The sequence below is a fragment of the Tupaia chinensis genome, unplaced genomic scaffold, assembly GCF_000334495.1.
Source record: "Tupaia chinensis unplaced genomic scaffold, TupChi_1.0 Scaffold000252_1, whole genome shotgun sequence".
NCBI classification, from domain to species: Eukaryota; Metazoa; Chordata; class Mammalia; order Scandentia; family Tupaiidae; genus Tupaia; species Tupaia belangeri.
The window spans coordinates 7,242,307-7,260,796 of NW_006159732.1; the positions used below are offsets into that span (position 1 = coordinate 7,242,307).

The following is an 18,490-nucleotide window of genomic DNA, read 5'->3' on the forward strand; positions in this document are numbered from 1 at the left end:
TAAATGCAATGAATATTTTCTCGTTATTTGTGGTCATCTAATGTATACCATAATGGTGTCTATCGCTCAGCTTTTTCTAACCCAAAGAAAATTAGAAAAATCCATCTGTTGTGGGCAGACACTACTTAGTGCCTCAGTCTTCAGTAGCAAGTACTGAAGAGATTTTCTTTTTCTTTTCAAAACATACTTAGTGTTTCCTTAGTAGGTAGAAAGGTGCCAGATATCAGCGCCCCCCCCCCCTTTGCCAAAATAGGAGGAATTCAGAAGATTCCAGAGCAGGTTGCTTTAGGCTATGTTTTAGAAAATTGCTTTAGTGGTTTAATTTCAATGAGTTTAGACAGATCAATTAAAGTTAAGATAAAGCATTGTTGAAGGACAATTAGAATATGGAAACGGCTTTGTAACACTTCTCTAACATACAACAAAGAGCTAGTGAAATGCAAACCACGTTGACTTAGATGAGGGAGAGTAAAACAGATGTCCATTCAGAATTCTATATGAGTTTATCTTACTGAAGCTTTGCAGGTTTTAAAGATAAACATGGGTAAGGCCTTGGCCACAGCCAAGATGGGCACTTAACCAGGGATCACAAGTTATGGAGAGAAGTTCGTGATATTTGTGTTGTGTGAGAGTTTCCTGATAGGTCGTCATCATTAATGTCAATCGTTTACAAATATTTAGTTAAAGGTGAGTTGTACCATCGTTATGAGCCAAAGCATACAGGGGAAAATAAGAAAGGTTTACAATTTATTCTTTCAAACATCTGTCCTTTCCACCCCCTCATTGCGCCTCTTCTATTTCTGAATCTCAATTTTTTTTTAACCTTTAACTCCTACTGATAGAGAATACAGTTTGAAGTTTTTGAAATATTTTTTCCCTTTAAAGTGTTAAAGTCTGCATCATTAAAACTTACTCAGATCAAGTCTATTGGTCGACAAGAGGATGGCACTTTATAAAAAGCAAAATTTGCCAGCATACACACACACACACTCTCTCTCTCTCTCTCTCTCTCTCACAAACCCCATCTCCCTAGACACAAACTACGTTGTGTTTTTCTTCTAACTGCAGAAATGTGAACACTTGGAAGGGAAACCTAACATTTAGCTGGAAAGTCGAAAAATAAAGCTTTACTTTCAATATAGTAAACAGTCACCACCTTCCTGAACTGAGCCAATTTGAAGAGAGTGTTTATGTTACAGAAAAATGTTTTAGAGAATGTTAATCGGGAGGTCTAGAAAGATAGGAAGTTTTAAAACCATGAATGAAATTAAGAAGATGAATGTTAAATATTAGTCACATTTCCGCTAATGTCAGGTGCGATAAACTACAGCAACCTGGATTTTCCCAGCAGGTGACTGTATAGCTCACAGTCAGTTGTCAGAGCCATTCCGTTCCGCAGTGTGAAATTAGTAATAGCAAAATGAAATCAATGATCTGGAATCTAGTTAGAGAGAAAAATGAGAATATAGTCCAAAGTGTAAGTAGTGTCTAAACCTACCCTAGATATGATCTGAACCTCAAATTTTGACCCTTGCTGTTTTAGTTGAGACACTGATTTTGCAAGCTTTTTTCCTACGAATAGTTCTTTTGTCAGATCTCTCCTTCGGTATACTGCAACATTAATTTGCTTTTTACCCAAGTGGACATGCTTTCCTTAATCTCTCCTAAATTTCATATCATTGATTTTGGCCCACCAGTTAAGCTGTCTACCACATTAAGGTATTTCAGAACTTTGGTTCTGTTATCCTATGCAGGAATGTTCCTCTCTGTTTTAATGCCAGCCATTAAGTTAAAAATCCATGATGCCTTCAATCACATTGTTAATTAACATGTCGACCAGAGTAGGATTAATGAGAGCCTTGCAGCGCTCCACTAGAGACGTCCTTCAAGGTTGACAGCTGTCCTTAAATCCACACTTTGGGTGTCATTGTCCAACCAGCTGAGAATTTACTTTACTCTAGCTGTTACCTAACTTCTCCCTCTAACTTATCGTGCAGTATTTTGAGAGATTTTGTTAGATGCGTTGATAAAATCCTACATAAAATCTCATTGCTATTGCTCTGACGTGCCTTTTATAAAGGGAGATAGGTTACTGAAGTGCACTCCTTCATGAATCCACACAGCGTATTTCAGTGATTATTGCAACTTTTTAAATGCTAACACCTCAGCTTTTTAATAACCCATTACATGAACAAATTGTGATAAATCCACTCACTGGAATATCTACCAGCTATAAAAATTGATAAATACAATATGGATGAATCTCAAAGTTATTATGCTAAGTGAAAAAAAATGTTACAAAAGTCTGTAGACTTTATTGTTTAGTTCACATGATATTCAGGAGAAATGTAAAAATTCTCTAAGGATATAAATTAGAGCAGTGATTGTCAGAATCTGGGGGGTGGGGAGAGAAAATTGACTGAAAACAGACATAAGAAAACAGTTTTGGAGGACCAGCAGTTAGCGTAATGGCTATGTCGCTGGACTCCCATGTAGCTGATCACAGTTCAAGTCCTGGACCCCTTGACTTAAACTCACGCCAGGCGTACGTGTGTGTGCCTAAGATCCCGAGAGAAGAATGGAGGAGAAGGGATTGTGGAGTAGCCATCCCCCCTGCGGGGTGATTTCTTGCTTTCTGTCTCTCTGTCTCTCTCTGTCTTTCTGGTGAACACACGTGTCCTATAGCAAAAACCTCTCAAAAAAAAAAAAAGAAAACATTTTTGGTAATGGTAGTAGTTACACAACTGTATCCGTATGTCAAACTTCAACCAACCACCTACCTAGAAAGGGTTAATGTAAATACAAACTTGATAAAAACCAATACTTAAAAATATTCCAAGCCTCGCAACAGTGGCACAGGTAGCAGGGCGCTTCTCCACAGGTCTGGAAGATCATGTTTTGGATCCTGAGTCACACTGAAACATGTGCATGAGTCCATGCTCCTGGCTGGTCAGAGGGCTTGGGAGAGGCGAGAACAAAGTCACTGTGTGATAAGACCTTGTTGTGAGTGCCTGTTTTTCTCTCAAAATAAAATAAATAAACTTTCAAAAATATAAATTTGTTAGAGGACTAATCAAATGTAATTTATTATCCCACAGTTTCTAAAAGTCTATTGCTTTCTTCCCCTGCTTTAATGATGAAAGAATGTTCTATTCCGTTTCATAGCTTTTTTCCTCGTCTTTCATGGTTTTAAAATTACCAGACAACTTCATTGTCTGGGAAACATGTGCCCCGTACTTTCTTTATCCAGCAATAGAACTTAGACTTAAAAAACAGTTAGACACCACTAATTATACCATTGTCAATTTTAAAGATTAAACAACTCTTTAAATTGAAAGCAAAGTACCTTAATTGTTATTTAATCCTTTACATGCTAACGTGGCACTATTTCCCCCAAGTATTGGGCCTGTCTCCACTTTGTTCTTCTTCCTCATTCTGAGTATAGAACGTTAAAACTAAATCCTACTATCTGGGCATCAGATACTCTCAAATGAAATGAAGGGATATTTAGTCTTTTGTTAACTATTTCATACACAGGAGTCCCCGCCCTTTTCCCTCTGGGGCCGCTGCCTCTTGGAAGTGACTAATGCCCAAATGACAGCAGAAGATAAGGTCAGGTAGCATATAGGTTGATGATGACAGTTACCCATCTCAAATATTTTTTATCTCTGAGCTTTATTGAGATATAATTGAGAAATATAAATTACATATATTTATGATATACAACATGATGAATTGACATACGTTTTTCAATTGTTATACATCCATCACCTCACATGGTTACCTTTTTTGTGTGTGTATATGTCTTCAGAACACTTAAGATTGACTTTCTTCACAGATTTCAAATGTTTAATACAGTGTTAATGATTAGCGTCCCCGTGGTGTATATTAGATCCTTCGTACTTAAAAGTCTGTACCGTGTAACGGTATCTCCCCATTCATTCATCCCCTAGTCCCTGGCAACTACCCTTCTACTCTCTGCTTCTATGGTTTGACTTTTTTAGATTAGTAAAATCATCAAGTATTTGTTTCTCGCTGTGTCTGGCTTGTTTCACTCAGCATGGCATTCATAGATTCATTCGTCTTATCGTACAAGTGACAGAATTTCCTCTTTTTATGGCTAAATAATTTTTTGTTACACACAGACATACCATTTTTTTCGAACATTCATCCATTGATGGACATTTACATTGTTCTCACGTCTTGGCTACTATGAATATTGCTGCAGTGAACGTAGTGGTACATATTCCCTTAGATTTTATTTCCTATGGATATAGACCTGCAAGTGGGATTGCTGGATCATATTGTATTCCCAGTTTTATATTACTATGGAACCTCCACAATGCTTTCTGTAATGGCTATACTAATTTACATGCCCACCAACGATGTAAAATGGTTTGTTTCCCTTTCTCCACATCTCACCCAGTACTTGCTATCTCTTGTCTTTTTGACAATAGCCACAATAACAGATGTGTCGGGCGCGTGTGCGTGCGTGCCCAAGATCCCGAGAGGAGAATGGAGGAGAAGGGATTGCGGCATGACCATCCTCCCTGGGGGGTGATTTCTCGCTTTCTGTCTCTATGTCTCTCTCTGTCTGTCTGGCGAGCGCACGCGCCCTACAGTGAAAATCTCTCCCAAAAAATAAATAAATAAATAACAGATGTGAGACCAGCTGTGTCTGGGACTTGAACCTCAGTTAGTCTTGTAGGAATCCAGCACCTTCACCACCATACCACCTGCTGGCCCCCTTCATTGTGGTTTAATTTGCATTTCCCAATGACTAATGATGTAGCTAAATTTTGTGTAGACTTGTTTGTCATGGGTATTTTGTATTGGGAAAAATGTCTCTTCAGATTCTTTGCCCATTTTTAAATCAGTTTTTGGTTGTTTAGTTTTATTTTCTACTTTTGTTATTGAGTTGAGTTCCTTATGTATTTTGAATATGAATCCCCTATCAGATATATGATTTGCTAATATTTTCTCTCTTTTAGTGGATTGTCTTCATTTTATTGTTTCCTTTGCTGTGCAGAAGCTTTTTAGTTTAATGTAGTTCCACTTCTTTATTTTTGCTTTTGTTGTTTGTGCTTGCGTGTGTGTGTGTGTTGTTTTAGACAAGGTCTTGGTGTGTTGAGATCCCCCTTCTTCATCCTCCTAACTAGCTGTGACTACAGGCTCATGCTCTCACATTTGTCCTTTTTAGTGGGCTAGGAATCCAGCCCAAGCGTACCATATGGCCTCACCTTGCTGAGCAGCCAGTCAATAGTGTACAGTGCACACTACTCTGCCTGTACTTTTGATATTTTATTTGAAAATTTATTGCTATGATCAATGTCACGTAGGTTTTTTTCTCTATGTTTTCCTCTAGGAGTTTTATTTTCCAGATCTTATATTTGAGTCTTTAACCCATTTGGAGTTAATTTCTGTTTATGGTGTAAGAGTCTAATTTTATTCTTTTACATGTGGATATCTAGTTCTCTCAACACCATTTATTGAAGAGACTATCCTTTCTGCACCATGTCATCTTAGTGCTCTACTCAAAGATTAGTTGATCTTATATCTTAGAGTTTATTTTTGGACTCTCTATTCCATTGGTTTATGTGTCTATTTTAATGATAGTAGCATACTGTTTTGATTACTGTAGCTTTGTAATATAATTTAAAATCAGGAAGTACGATGCCTCTACCTTCGTTCTAATTTCTCAGAGTTGCTCTGGCTATTAGGGGATTTCCTGTGGTTCCATGTAAGTTTTAATAATTTTTTGCTATTTCTGAGAACACAACTGGAATTTGTGGAGATTGTATTAAAGACATAGTTTTCTTTGAATAGTGTAAATATTTTAATAATATTAACTCTTTCAGTCCATGAGCATGGATATCTTTCCATTTATTTATCTGTTAGTTTATTTTATCAATGTCTCAGAGTTTTCAACATACAAATCTTTTATCTCCTTTGTTAAATTTGCTCTTAAGTATTTTATTATTTTTTAAGAATTATTTTATTTGACTTTATTTCTTTCTTTATTTCTTTATTTATTTTTAACTTGACCAGAGAGGAGCAGAGAGAGAGAGAAAGTGAGAAAGTAAGCCTCCAGGTTTGTGGTCTGCCATGTGGGAGTACAACACTCCTAACCACCATGCCACCTTCCAGTTCCTTTATCTTATGATGTTTTTTAATTGTCAGAGAGGATGTACACTTTATCAAAGGGACAGTGAAAGTGGGAGAAAGAGAACAGGAGAAACACACCCCACCCCAATGGGATGTGATTATGCCGCAGTCCCTTCTCTTACATTTCTCGAGCCTGTTGGAATTTTGGGCACACACATGAGCACACACAGACTCCCCCCCGCAAAACACACATACACACTCAATAACAGTGTATTTTTTAAGCTGCCAGGGTTGGGATTCCAACCAGAGTTGGCCATATGTGATCTAGTTCCCTTATCTGCTAGGCTATAGGGCCAGCACTTAAGTATTTTATTTCTATTGATGCTATTGTAAATGTGATTTCCTTCTTATTTCTTTTCCTTATATTTCATAGGTAGCATATAGAAACACAATTAAATTATATATTTTAGAAATGTTTGCTATAGTGCACATGTGCTTGTTAGAGACGGAGAAACAGTAAAAGAAATCATCCCCCAGGGCAGATGGCCACACCACAATCCCTTTCCCTCCATTCTCCTCTCAGGATATTGGACACACACACATGCCCACGTGAGTTTTAAGTCTCCTGGTCTAGGTCCAGGACTGTAACCATGGTCGACTACATGGGAATCCAGTGACATAATCATTATGTCATCTCCACAAACATTCTTTATATCCTGAAACTTTACTGAATTTATTTATTAGTTCTAACAGTTTTTTAGCAGAGTCTTTGAGGATGGTCTCTGTACAAGATCATGTCATCTGCAAACAGAAACAATTTAATTTCTTTCTTTATTATTTGAATGTTTTTTTATTTCTCTCTTGCCTTAATTGCACTGGCCAAGATTCTATGATTTTATTCAATATAGGTTGAACAAAAGTGAATTGAGTGAGTGCCTTTGTCTTCTTAATCATAAAGAAAAGCTTCCAGTATTTCATTGCAGATGGAATGTTAACTATAGGATTATCATGTGTGACCTTCATTGTATTGAAGTACATTTCTTTTAGACCAAAATTCTTGAGAGTTGTTTTTTTTTTTTTATCATGAAATACCATTGGTTTTATTAAATGCTTTTCCTTCAGTGCTGTGTATTTTTGTTGTTGTTGCTATTGGTTTATTGTAGTTTTGTTTTAATACTTTTAATACTCCCTGTACTTTTAAAAAGATAGACTACAACTTTTGGCTACCAGATATGGTAGAAAACCCAAACCACAAATATTTAGAAATTCATATAACAACATATTGGCCTTTTTTGTAGTAAATATCTAGTATACTTTGGTAATCACCTGTGCTCTAATCTCACCCACATTGTTCCCACTCCTCTTCCTCACTTTGTTGACTTCCATCTTAACTTTACCTGTTTTCCTCCCATTGTCCCCTTTGAGCTCTAGTTTGACATATTTTTGGGAAATACCACTCTTTTCTCTTGAGAATTCTATTTCAGTTCTCTCATCACTTTGGCAAATTCTGTTCTTTGACAGGAACACATCTTATTCAATGTCTTAAGCAAGGGAAACCCCTTTATGGAAACAATATACCTAGCAGAGTACTAGGTGTCTCTTTCAATTGCCTCATTTATGGTAAAGTTTTAGATGAATTTGAATTAGAAAGAACATCTATACTTTGCCTTCTTACTTCAAACCATCATTGCTACTATTTTAGCCCAAGTTATATTTGCTTGTGAAATGCTCTCTGATATTAATTTGGTGAATATATGTACAAATTCTAAGTATAACGAATATTAAATCTGTGACCAAAAAACAGTCTTTTACAGAGGCCAGCAGGTGGTATGGTGGTTAAGGCACTGGACTCCTACATGGCCAATTGTGGTTTGAGTACCGGACCTGGAGGCTTGAGAATCATACCAGCATGTGTGCATACATGCCCAAAATCCTGAGAGGGGAATGGGGAAGGGGGGATTGTGGGGTGGCCATCCCCACTGAGGGGTTAATTTCTTACTTTCCTTCTCCCTGTCTTTATTCAGAAGTGCATGCACCCTATAGAAAAAGTCTAAAATAATAATAATAATAATATTGGTTTGTTGGAAAAGTCACAGTGCATTTTTGTATTGGAAAACAGAAAAACACATCATAACTTTTCTGATGACCCAATATTTTCCAAAGACAAAGTGATCTCCCTACCAGAGATCTTGGAAAATTTGCTATAGTTTGTTACTTTGCAGGTACTTTGGTTTACTTGCTATCTAGTACTGAGTCATTCTTACCATTTCTGTTTTTACTTTTTTTTTTTTCTATAGACTGTATGTTTTTCCTTTCTTGTGTGTCACTGCAAATGAGATACATACTATTTTCCTGGAATGATTAGAATGAACAGAATGATGTTCCCAGAAAAATTTTTAAATAATCTTTTTATAATTTACATTTTTACAGAATTATTTTATTTAACCTTTTATTTATTTATTTATTTTAACTTGAACAGAGAGAGACACAGTGAGAGAGAGAAAGAGAAACAGAATGAGAAAGAGAGAGAGAGAGAAAGTGAGAAAGCAAGCTGCCAGGTCTAGGACTCAAATAATGGTCGGCCATGTATGAGTCCAGTGCCCTTAACCACCAGGCCACCTGCTGGCCCCTGTGCTTGATTTTTTAAAGCTCTGCTTTTAGACAAGAAGCTAAAAATAATCATCTTTCTGGGACCAGCAGTTAGCATAATGGCTATGTCACTGGACTCCCATGTATTCGACCATGGTTCGAGTCCCAGACCCGGTGGCTTAAACTCACGCCAGGCATGTGTGCGTGCATGCCCAAGATCCCGAGAGGAGAATGGAGGAGAAGGGATTGTGGTGTGGCCATCCCCATGGGGAGTAATTTCTCGCTTTCTGTCTCTCTGTCTCTCTCTGTCTGTCTGGCGAGCGCATGCGCCCTATAGCAAAGGGCGCCTTGCGCCCTAAAAAAAAAAAAAAAAAAAAACCTCTCAAAAAAAAAAAAAAAGAATCATCTTTCAAGCCTATGAGGCTACCCAAAGAACAAAGTTAAGTAAGAGTAACTGAATTTAAAATGCCAATAGAAACACGATTTCTGAAAGAAAAGAGTAAAACATAATTTCAGCCTGAAAGAAACATAAGCAGAGAGTCGAAAGGGAAAAAAAAAGTTTTTTTTCAGACCCTATTAAGTTCTTAGTCAAGACACTCACCTGAAAATAAATCATATCAATGAGAGAAAACAAGTAAAAAATTGCTTTAGTGTGTGCTACCCATATCACACAGAAACATCCTCAGTTTAAAATGATCTCTCAAAGTAAGTCTTTTGGCTTGGGGTCCTGGCATATATGACATATCCAACAAAGAACAATAAATTTAGATGTACTAGGACAAAGGACCAAGTAGTCCCAGTCTCCACTATTGAAAAAACTGTAAGAAAGTAGTACATTTTTCCTGAATTCCTTTGACCCTGCTGGTGCCCTCCTGAGCTGAGAAGTAAGCTGGTTGAGTAGCGAAAATGTTTGCCCCACACTCAGGCAGACGGGGGTGAGCGGGAGACAGTGCCCCTACATCTTAACCTTCTTCAGCTCATCTTCAGTATTTTAAGATAGTTTGGTTTCCTTCAAAGGCAATACGAAATATCCAATTTCTCATGCAAATTACTGCATGAGAGCTTCAGTTTTTCATTTGTTAAATAGAAATAATAGTACCTACTCCGTAGTATTTAGCTAGGATTATATGAGGTGATACAAACAAGGATCTTCAATAGGATCTGGCATATGTTCAGAACTCAAATTGATATTGGCATTAATTTTTTTTTCTTTTTTCAGTTTTTGCCATAAGGTGAATGTACTCACCAGAGAGAGACAGAAAGAAAGCAAAAGTGAGAAATCACTTCCACCTCCACCTCCACCACAGGGTGATGCCCATGTTGCAATCTCTTCTCCATTCTCCTCTTGGAGTTCTGAGCATGCATGTACACACATCAGGAGTGGTTTTTGAGCTGCTGGGTCTGGCACTTGAACTGCAGTCAGTCATGTAGATATCCAGTGCTTTAATCACTATACCCCCTACTGGAGCTATTATATCTAACATTTTAATACAAGGAACCTAAATACTATATATTCAAATGTAGATGAAAAAATGAATCACAACCAAGAAGATATGCCAGTATAGGAGAAAATAAAATTCATCTAATGATACAAGGAGCTCTAGGCAGGAATACAGCATGAGAAAAGAGATCATTTGTACCTAGGGCCAAACATCTAGCCATTAATAGTTGTCTTCATGGGCCAGCAGGTGGCATAGTGAATAAGGTGCTGGACTCCCACATAGACAACTGCTGCTCAAGTCCCAGACCAGGTGACTTCGAATTCACACCAAGTGAGTGCACGCATGCTCAAAATCCCAAGATGAGAATAGAGGAGAAGTGATTGTGATGTGGCCATCCTCCCAGAGGGAGAGGGGATGATTTCTCACTTTCCCTCTCTCTGTTTCTTTTCAGGAAGCACATGTGCCCTATGCCAAAAACAAAACAAAACAAAAAAACTTAAAATTGCCTTTACTCAGTTAGTGCCACAATGTCTAATTCTTCCATCACTCTAACCGATTCCATTTGTTGTCTAGGCTTCTGATAGATCTCAAATCATATGACAAAAAAATTTAAAATTGCCTTTACTCAGTTAGTAAGTGCCACAATGTCTAATTCTTCCATCACTCTAACCGATTCCATTTGTTGTCTAGGCTTCTGATAGATCTCAAATCATATGAATTTGCCTCTAGTTGTCTCCTTGTAGAAGTGGAGGTAAAAATCTGTTTTCCTGCTTAGCCATGCAAGACACTGTAGCAAACATAAATATGTTTGAACTAGAAATGATGTCTTTTACTACAAATTTTGGTGCAAATAATTGCCCAAGCATTGACCATGTTTGTTTTCTTTTTTTTTTTAACATGCACATCAATTTTAATAAACCTCAAGAAATTATGCTTATTGGAAACAAACGATAGCAAAAAGTCACCTACCTAATGATTCAATATTTATAATATTTTCAAAATCACAACATTTTAGAAAGAGAACAAATTACTGATTGCCAGGGTTCAGAATCAGGAACGAGACAAGAGGTGACTATATCTATACAAGTGCAAGAAGAGGGATTCTCTTGGGGTGAGGAGATTGCTTCCTCTCTTGACCATAAGGATCCTGGGTTGCGATACTCTACCACAGTTTTGTAAGGTGTTGCCATTGGGAAAACTATTTTTACCTCTGTGTTATTTCTTAAAACTGCATGTAAATACAATGATCTCAAAACAAAAAGGTCCATTTTAAAAGGAGTTATGGGACTAAAAGCTCCTTTTAAGAAAGTTTCTTCAGCTGTATCTAATCAAAACTGCAACTCTAATTTACCAGAAAATATTTTTCAAGACTCTAAGAAATTTGGGGACCAGCAGTTGGCGTAATGGCTATGTCGTATGACTATAACAATAACTATAACAAAAACCGCTCCAAAAAAAAAAAAAGAGAGAGAGAGAGAGAAATTTTTTCTAGTTATTTGGCACTCTGTCCATTTAAGAGCCTTTCTTTTTCTTCTTCTTTTTCTTTTTTTTTTTGTTTTCTTTTTGAGAGGTTTTGCTATAGGGCGCATGCCCTCGCCAGAGAGACAAAGAGAGACAAAGAGACAGAAAGCGAGAAATCACTCCCCCCGGGGGGTATGGCCATGCCGCAATCCCTTCTCCATTCTCCTCTCGGGTTCTTGGGCATGCATGTACACGTACCTAGCATGATTTTAGGCAACTGGGTCTGGGACTTGAACTACGGTGGACTACATGGGTGTCCAGTGACACAGTCATTACGCAAACTGCTGGTTCCTCAAGAGTCTTCCTTATCATCACCAAAATTGCTCATTCTCTAACAGAGTATTTTCTCTTAATTGATTATTTTTATTATTCTAATTTATTTCATACATTCAATCATTGTACATCACTAGTTTGTAAAATGAATGATCCTACAAGAATACACTTCACCCCACTCCTGTTGACGATATCATACACGCTATTATCAATAGACAGTCCATTTCTGTGTCCCCCTTAATGTCTACCTTCTCTATTTTTCTTCCTGATTCCTTTCCTTTCACTTCCCCCCACCCCTCCCGACCATATTTGTTATCTAAGTAATCAGACATTTAGGTCTTTTTTTCCCTCCTTTTCAATATTTGTTACTTATGACTTAATTATAGAGTAAACTTTATAAAATATCCAGAGAAAAAATAATAGCAACCCGTGGAATATAATGAGGGATACGCACAAATTTTCATCCTTACCATGAATATACTACTCCCAACAATTTCTATGTTTTTTTTTCAGCCAAGTTTCACTATGTAGCAATTCTTCTTTGCCTTCCCAGAATGGGAGGTGGTGGTGAAACTACAGGTATACACCGCCGTGCCAGACCACAGTAATACTTATTTTATTGAGCACATAGTGTAGATATATCATTATCCTGATTCTGTGTGAATATATTACTATAAATAATAACCCCATATTGTAGATTCTACTGTTACCTGTCTAGTATCACTTGACTGACTGCCTTAGGCCTCAAACCCTTCATTTGCATTGTTTTATAAACTTTTTCCTTTGGCCGTTAGAGATTATATACTCTCAGAAAGGTGAGTATAGGGAATTAATAGATTAAGAAGGATGATATGATCTGATTTTATTTTATTTATTTATTTATTTATTTATTTATTTGGAGAGATTTTCGCTATAGGGCGCGTGTGCTCACCAGACAGAGAGAGGCAGAGAGACAGAAAGCGAGAAATCACCTCCCGGGGGGATGGTCACACCGCAATCCTTTCTCCTCCATTCTCCTCTCGGGATCTTGGGCACATGCACACATGTGCCTGGCGTGTGAGTTCTAAGCCACTGGGTCCGGGACACGAACCGCAGTCGACTACGTGGGAGTCCAGCGACATAGCCATTACGCCAACTGCTGGTTCCCAAGAAGGATGATATTATCTGATTTTAAAACTGCTCATGTTGGGGACCAGCAGGTAGCATGGTTATTAAGGCACTGGACACTTCCACGTGGTCGACCACTGTTTGAGTCCCGTACCTGGTGGCTTTTGCTTGCTCTCTCTCTTTCTTCCTCCCTCCCTCTGTGTGTGTTTGTGTGTGTCTCCCTCTCTGGTCAAATTAAAAATAAATGAATGAGTAAATTTAAAAAAACAAAAACAAAAACAAACAAAAACCTGCTAATGTCATAACTATACCAAAATAAGACATGAAAGCAGTTAATAGCTTCATTTCCTGAATGGAACTAGGACTTGAAAGCAGTTAATAGCTTCATTTCCTGAATGTACAATATATACAATGTGTGTGTATATGTTAAAATGTGCATAATATGTGGAAGGCATGTTTTTATATATTATTACAAGGCATAAGTTATGAGGAGCAAATTGGCAGAGTGTCACTTCAGAACTACGGACATAAAAGAGTGATCTGGATAGGTTTTGTTCACAAGCAGTGGGAATCTACCCTTTGTATATGTTCGAACAGGGATGACATTCATCATGGTTGGAAGAGCTGCGGAGGGTACCACAGCACACCCTGCATTTGCGTATTAGTTATGGCCTTTAATGCATCATTTACCTTCTGAGAGCCAATGTGGAGTACCTTCCATAAGACAGAATTTTATTTCCATTCATGTGGGAGTCTGGAGGTTAACAGGCTTTTCCAAATCATTCTGTCTCTGTCACTAACATGATTACCCTCATCTGCATAATGCATAGCTATTGCACAAGGAAATAAAAAGCACTCGAGCTCTATTTAAGCAAGCGGAAATTGCATATATCACTTCCCCATAGGTTCTGTTATGGATAGGTTAGTCCCAAGTCCAAAGCTAGCTACGAGGGAAGCTTGAAAATGTAGCTTCCTGTGGGATAGCTATATGACCCTCTAAAACTCCATTACTATAGAAGAACAGAAAAATTAGGTTAGGGCAACAGCTAGTCATCAAGAACACCTGGCCAATTATGATTTCTTCTTGTGTAACTGTGTCCATGTGATTCCAACCCATAAGAAGACGTTTTCTAGCTGCTGCTAGCGAGATGGAGAATCCAGTCATGTGTTTAATACTCAGACTTTCTAACAATAAGTGTTTATCAAGTTCTGTCAGTAACTTCTTCCAAGCAGGTCTTAAATTCCTTTTTGGTCAAGAGCAATACGTTAAATGACGTGGTACCTTCTACAATGCTCAGCACCATTGAGGTGGGGGGAGATGAAGTGGGGAAATTTGCTGTTCTACAACATAGCATACATTATTCATCTGTTTTCTTACCACTTTTTATTTCCAGTTTGATCACTCATGGCTTTGGGACTCCAGCAATATGTGCAGCTCTAAGCACTTTCCAAACAGTTCTCAGTGAAATGCTGAACTACTTGGAAAAACACACTACTCACAAAAACGGCGGTGCGGCGGATTCTGGACAAGGACATGCCAACTCAGAGAAAACCCCCCTGCGGAAAACTTCAGAGGCTGCTGTGAAAGAGGGCAAAACAGAAAAGACAGACTAACTACATCAAACAGAATCTATTTCCAGAGAGTCTTGCTGCTGATATTTTTTCTAATATATATATCATTGAGGGTGACTAATCTTCGGTGGACCAAATCTCTGCCCTCCCCTAACCCTCCATAAAAAAACAAGAATGGAAATGAAAAATGAAACAAAAAAGGACAAAACAAAACAAAAAAAAAAAAGGAAAACAGCAGTGTAACTGTGTGATGAAATCGTCACTTTTTAATTTTATGTTATGATAAACTTTTGTGCACGTAATTTATTGTTCTGAACTATATACATCACCATTTTTAAGCACTTCTGGACTTTGGAGAGGCAGCACATGCTTTTTCACATCTAACTGATGCACTTTCTTACCCAACTTTGTAGTTAGGGATTAGAAAGAATAATCAAATGGGAATCCACCACCAGTGCTTACAGTTCCAGCAGTCTTTCTTGACTTAATTCCCTGTAACGAAAGAGTGCCTCTTTCCATTAAATAAACCAGTCTGGAAATTCATCCATAAATAAATGTTTGAGGAGCTAAAAAGGGCAGTCATGAATCTTTGTCCTATGCATTGACAGCAGTTCTAAAATTTTGGTCACCCGTAGCCCACTTAACTACCAGTGCCTTGGTGGTATTTTAAAATTCCAGAAAAATCTTACCCTTCTATCTATGACATTCCTCTCCCATCCCAAGTTTATCCCTCTACCCCACTGCATAGCTAAGAAGATACTCTCGAAGCATAATATTAAAGGGATAAGAGAAGAACTCTTCAATTCATTGTCCGTATATTATCAACATAACAGTTCTAGGAAACATTGCATTCATCAGGTTTGAGGCAGATAGATACAGAAAAGGGTAGCTTTGCCACTGGTAGGCTCCTGGTGTATGACAGTGGCATCATTTTGCAAGGAAAACATGGGAATAGGAACAGCCATCTTCTGGGGAAGCCCTGCCCCTCAGAGACAGGGGAAGAGGCCAGGGAACTAGTGGAGGCCTCTTGAAGTGCTGGTGGTCAATGATTGTAGGATTACAATGAGACACATTCTTTTTCTACTATTGTGTTTCTCCTTACCTGCCCGATAGCTATGTTCTAAACCTTCAGAGGCACAAAAGCATTCAGGTCTGTGTTCAATAAAGAAAACAAAACAAGACTGATCAGAGAAGACTTTTGCTTTTAAGACGCTTCCTTTTTTTGTAGCTTGTTTTTATAACTTCACTGTCCTTTAGTTAAGAAACTGAAAACAAGAGGTTCTTGGTTTCAAAGGCCAGGAGCTAATTGAATAAAAGTTTGGTCCATATCAACGTGAATGTGTCAAGAAACCTGACTGGTACCACATTATACTAACCTTTCTACTGTTCATTCTTTTCAAACTGCTAGGCAAATAAAAATGTAGGTCATTGTCTATGTATAAAAAAAGAATCATTTTAATTATGTGTGAACTCCTGACACTTAGTTTAGCATGAAAATATTCTCTTCTCATTATCATGTTGAATTATTTTGAAAAAGGTCTCTGCCATATGATAACCCCATGGAGAATATATTAGTATTATTTTTAATTAGAGGAAGTGGATCAAGAATTTTCATGTAAAGATCATAAAAACTATTTTTACTAACAATAATTCTTAAAATAATTTGACCTTTATTTTCCCTTGTTTATAGAAAACAACCCTATCCAGTGAAAATCTGAATTTTCCAAACTAACTTTAATTAACAGGAGACACTGCTAAGGAATTTCATAGTAAAGGGATTTAATAGTTACATAGTAGGGAAACTTAAAATTGAAAAAAAGATCTAAAAGTAATGAAATGTGATTTCATGTGTTTAGCCCCATTTTAAAAATTTTACCATTATTCATGGCTTTAAGTTTTTTTTTTAAATAAAATATAATAAAGCCAAGATTCTTCTGCAGTTCCAAATTTCATCACAAATTAAATGATTCCATCTTACATGAATTTCCCATACTGTAAAATATACACATGAAACAAAAGTGATAAATATATAAACTTAATAAGTAGTAGGAAAGCTTTCTAATACAGAGAATGTGGGCTACCATTTCCTAAACGAAATTTCCACATTAACTTTCTTTTATTCCATTTATTATTAATAATATATATGTATTTAATATGGCATTTTGATATGCATATCTGGTAGGTACTTAATGTAGTTATATATTATGTCAAATGTTCACCAATAATCTGACAAAAATTGAGATCTGGCTTCTACGATATTACCAGCTTACTTCTTTGCCCTTCATTGTGACTAGTTGGGGTTCCTAACACCTCAGTGTGGTGTTTTTATTTATTAGCCTTGAAAACAAAAGTATAACTACAGTGCATATCATTTACCAGGATCTTGGGTGTCTTAAGAGCCTTAAATGGACAGAACCCATTTAACGTAACCAGCCGTTAGGACATAAATGCATTGATGGGCTGGTCATGTCTAGAATCATTATTTATTATCATACTCTAATGGACATTGTTAACATACCAACTTTTGTCTTGTATATAATAGGTACTCAACACTTTTTAAATAAATGAGTAAATGAATGTGTGTGTGTTCTTTGTCCAAAATGGGCCAAAGGACCTTTTAATTTGGACTTTTTTTAATACTCAGTGCTTCAACCTAGCTTGCTTCTTCTGTGGTACTATTTATTATAAGTAATTATTTTTATTTGAATAAGGAAATATTTCCACACTAGTACATTAGTCGCAAGTAGATATATTTGATATAAAATAGCAAAAAAATTAGATTGTACAATTTCAGCAAAAGTGAAGTTATAATTCTTATCATTATAGTTTATAATAGAGGAAGATATCTCAAAAAACTGTCTGCTTGTCAGTGCTATAATAAGCAATAAATCAATGAAAGGACTTTTTAGATTAATTATTGCCCAGAAAAAAGTGTCCAAACCTCTCATACTTACCCCAAAAATAATAATGACAACATAAAATTTTTACATTTAAATTTAATGAAACAGTAAGTTGAATTTCTTTATAAAGACATGTTTGTTTTCAGACTGTTTCAACACTCAATTTAAATGTCACTGCCATGCTATTTCATTAGATTTACCATTTGACTTAAGTTTGGTGGATCTGGAAAAATAAATGAAAACTCTAAATTACTCTATATTTTTTCTTCCCTGGAAGAGTCACAGCCCTAGCAAGTTTCCTAGTCCATTCTCCTCCTGCTTTCTTTTTTGATACCTTGAAAAGTGACATTTCTTTCCTGACTTTATAGTTCCTTTTTCTTTTCCTTTCTTTGGGAGGTATTTTCTCTTCAATGTCTAGGGCAGGACATGACCCATTAGCTCTTTGAGCAACCTGTTCTGAATGTGACAGCGATAGGAATTTCGCCTCCCATCACCTGGAGCTTTTAAGGTTAATGTGTCAACAAATTACCATTTACAATGAGTAAAACAATGTCCTCTACTTACCTATATCTTCTTTTCTTTCTATCTCTTTGGAAGAATTTTAGATCAGTGGAATTTTTCTTTTAGAGGGTTTTGTCTTAGGGTGTGTGTGCTCACCAGAGAGAGAGAGACAATGAGAGGGAAAGTGAGAAATCACCCCCCAAGGGGGATGGCCACATTGCAATGCCTTCTATTCCACTCTCCTCCCCAGATCTTGAACACTCATGCACACAAGCTTGGTGTAAATTTCAAGCCACCAGTTCCAGGACTCAAATTGTGATTGACTATATGGGAGTCCAGCAGCATAACCACTATGCCATCTGCTAGCCCCAGCCCAGTGGAACTTAAAAAAATGTATCAGACAGGAACCAGCAGTTGGCGTAATGGCTATGTCGCTGGACTCCCACATAGTCGACCGCAGTTCACGTCCCGGACCCGGTG

The 18,490-nt window shown here is 37.2% G+C and overlaps 1 protein-coding gene across 1 annotated transcript in view; it reads left to right on the forward strand.

The window, feature by feature from the left end:
* The window catches only part of TFAP2D (transcription factor AP-2 delta), an 84,372-nt gene extending 69,721 nt beyond the window's left edge, over positions 1–14,651 (forward strand). Inside the window, exon 8 of the mRNA XM_006149107.1 lies at positions 14,432–14,651. Within this exon, the coding sequence (XP_006149169.1) occupies positions 14,432–14,651 (220 nt within the window). The remainder of the gene's footprint in view (positions 1–14,431) is intronic.
* The last annotated feature ends 3,839 nt before the right edge of the window (positions 14,652–18,490 follow it).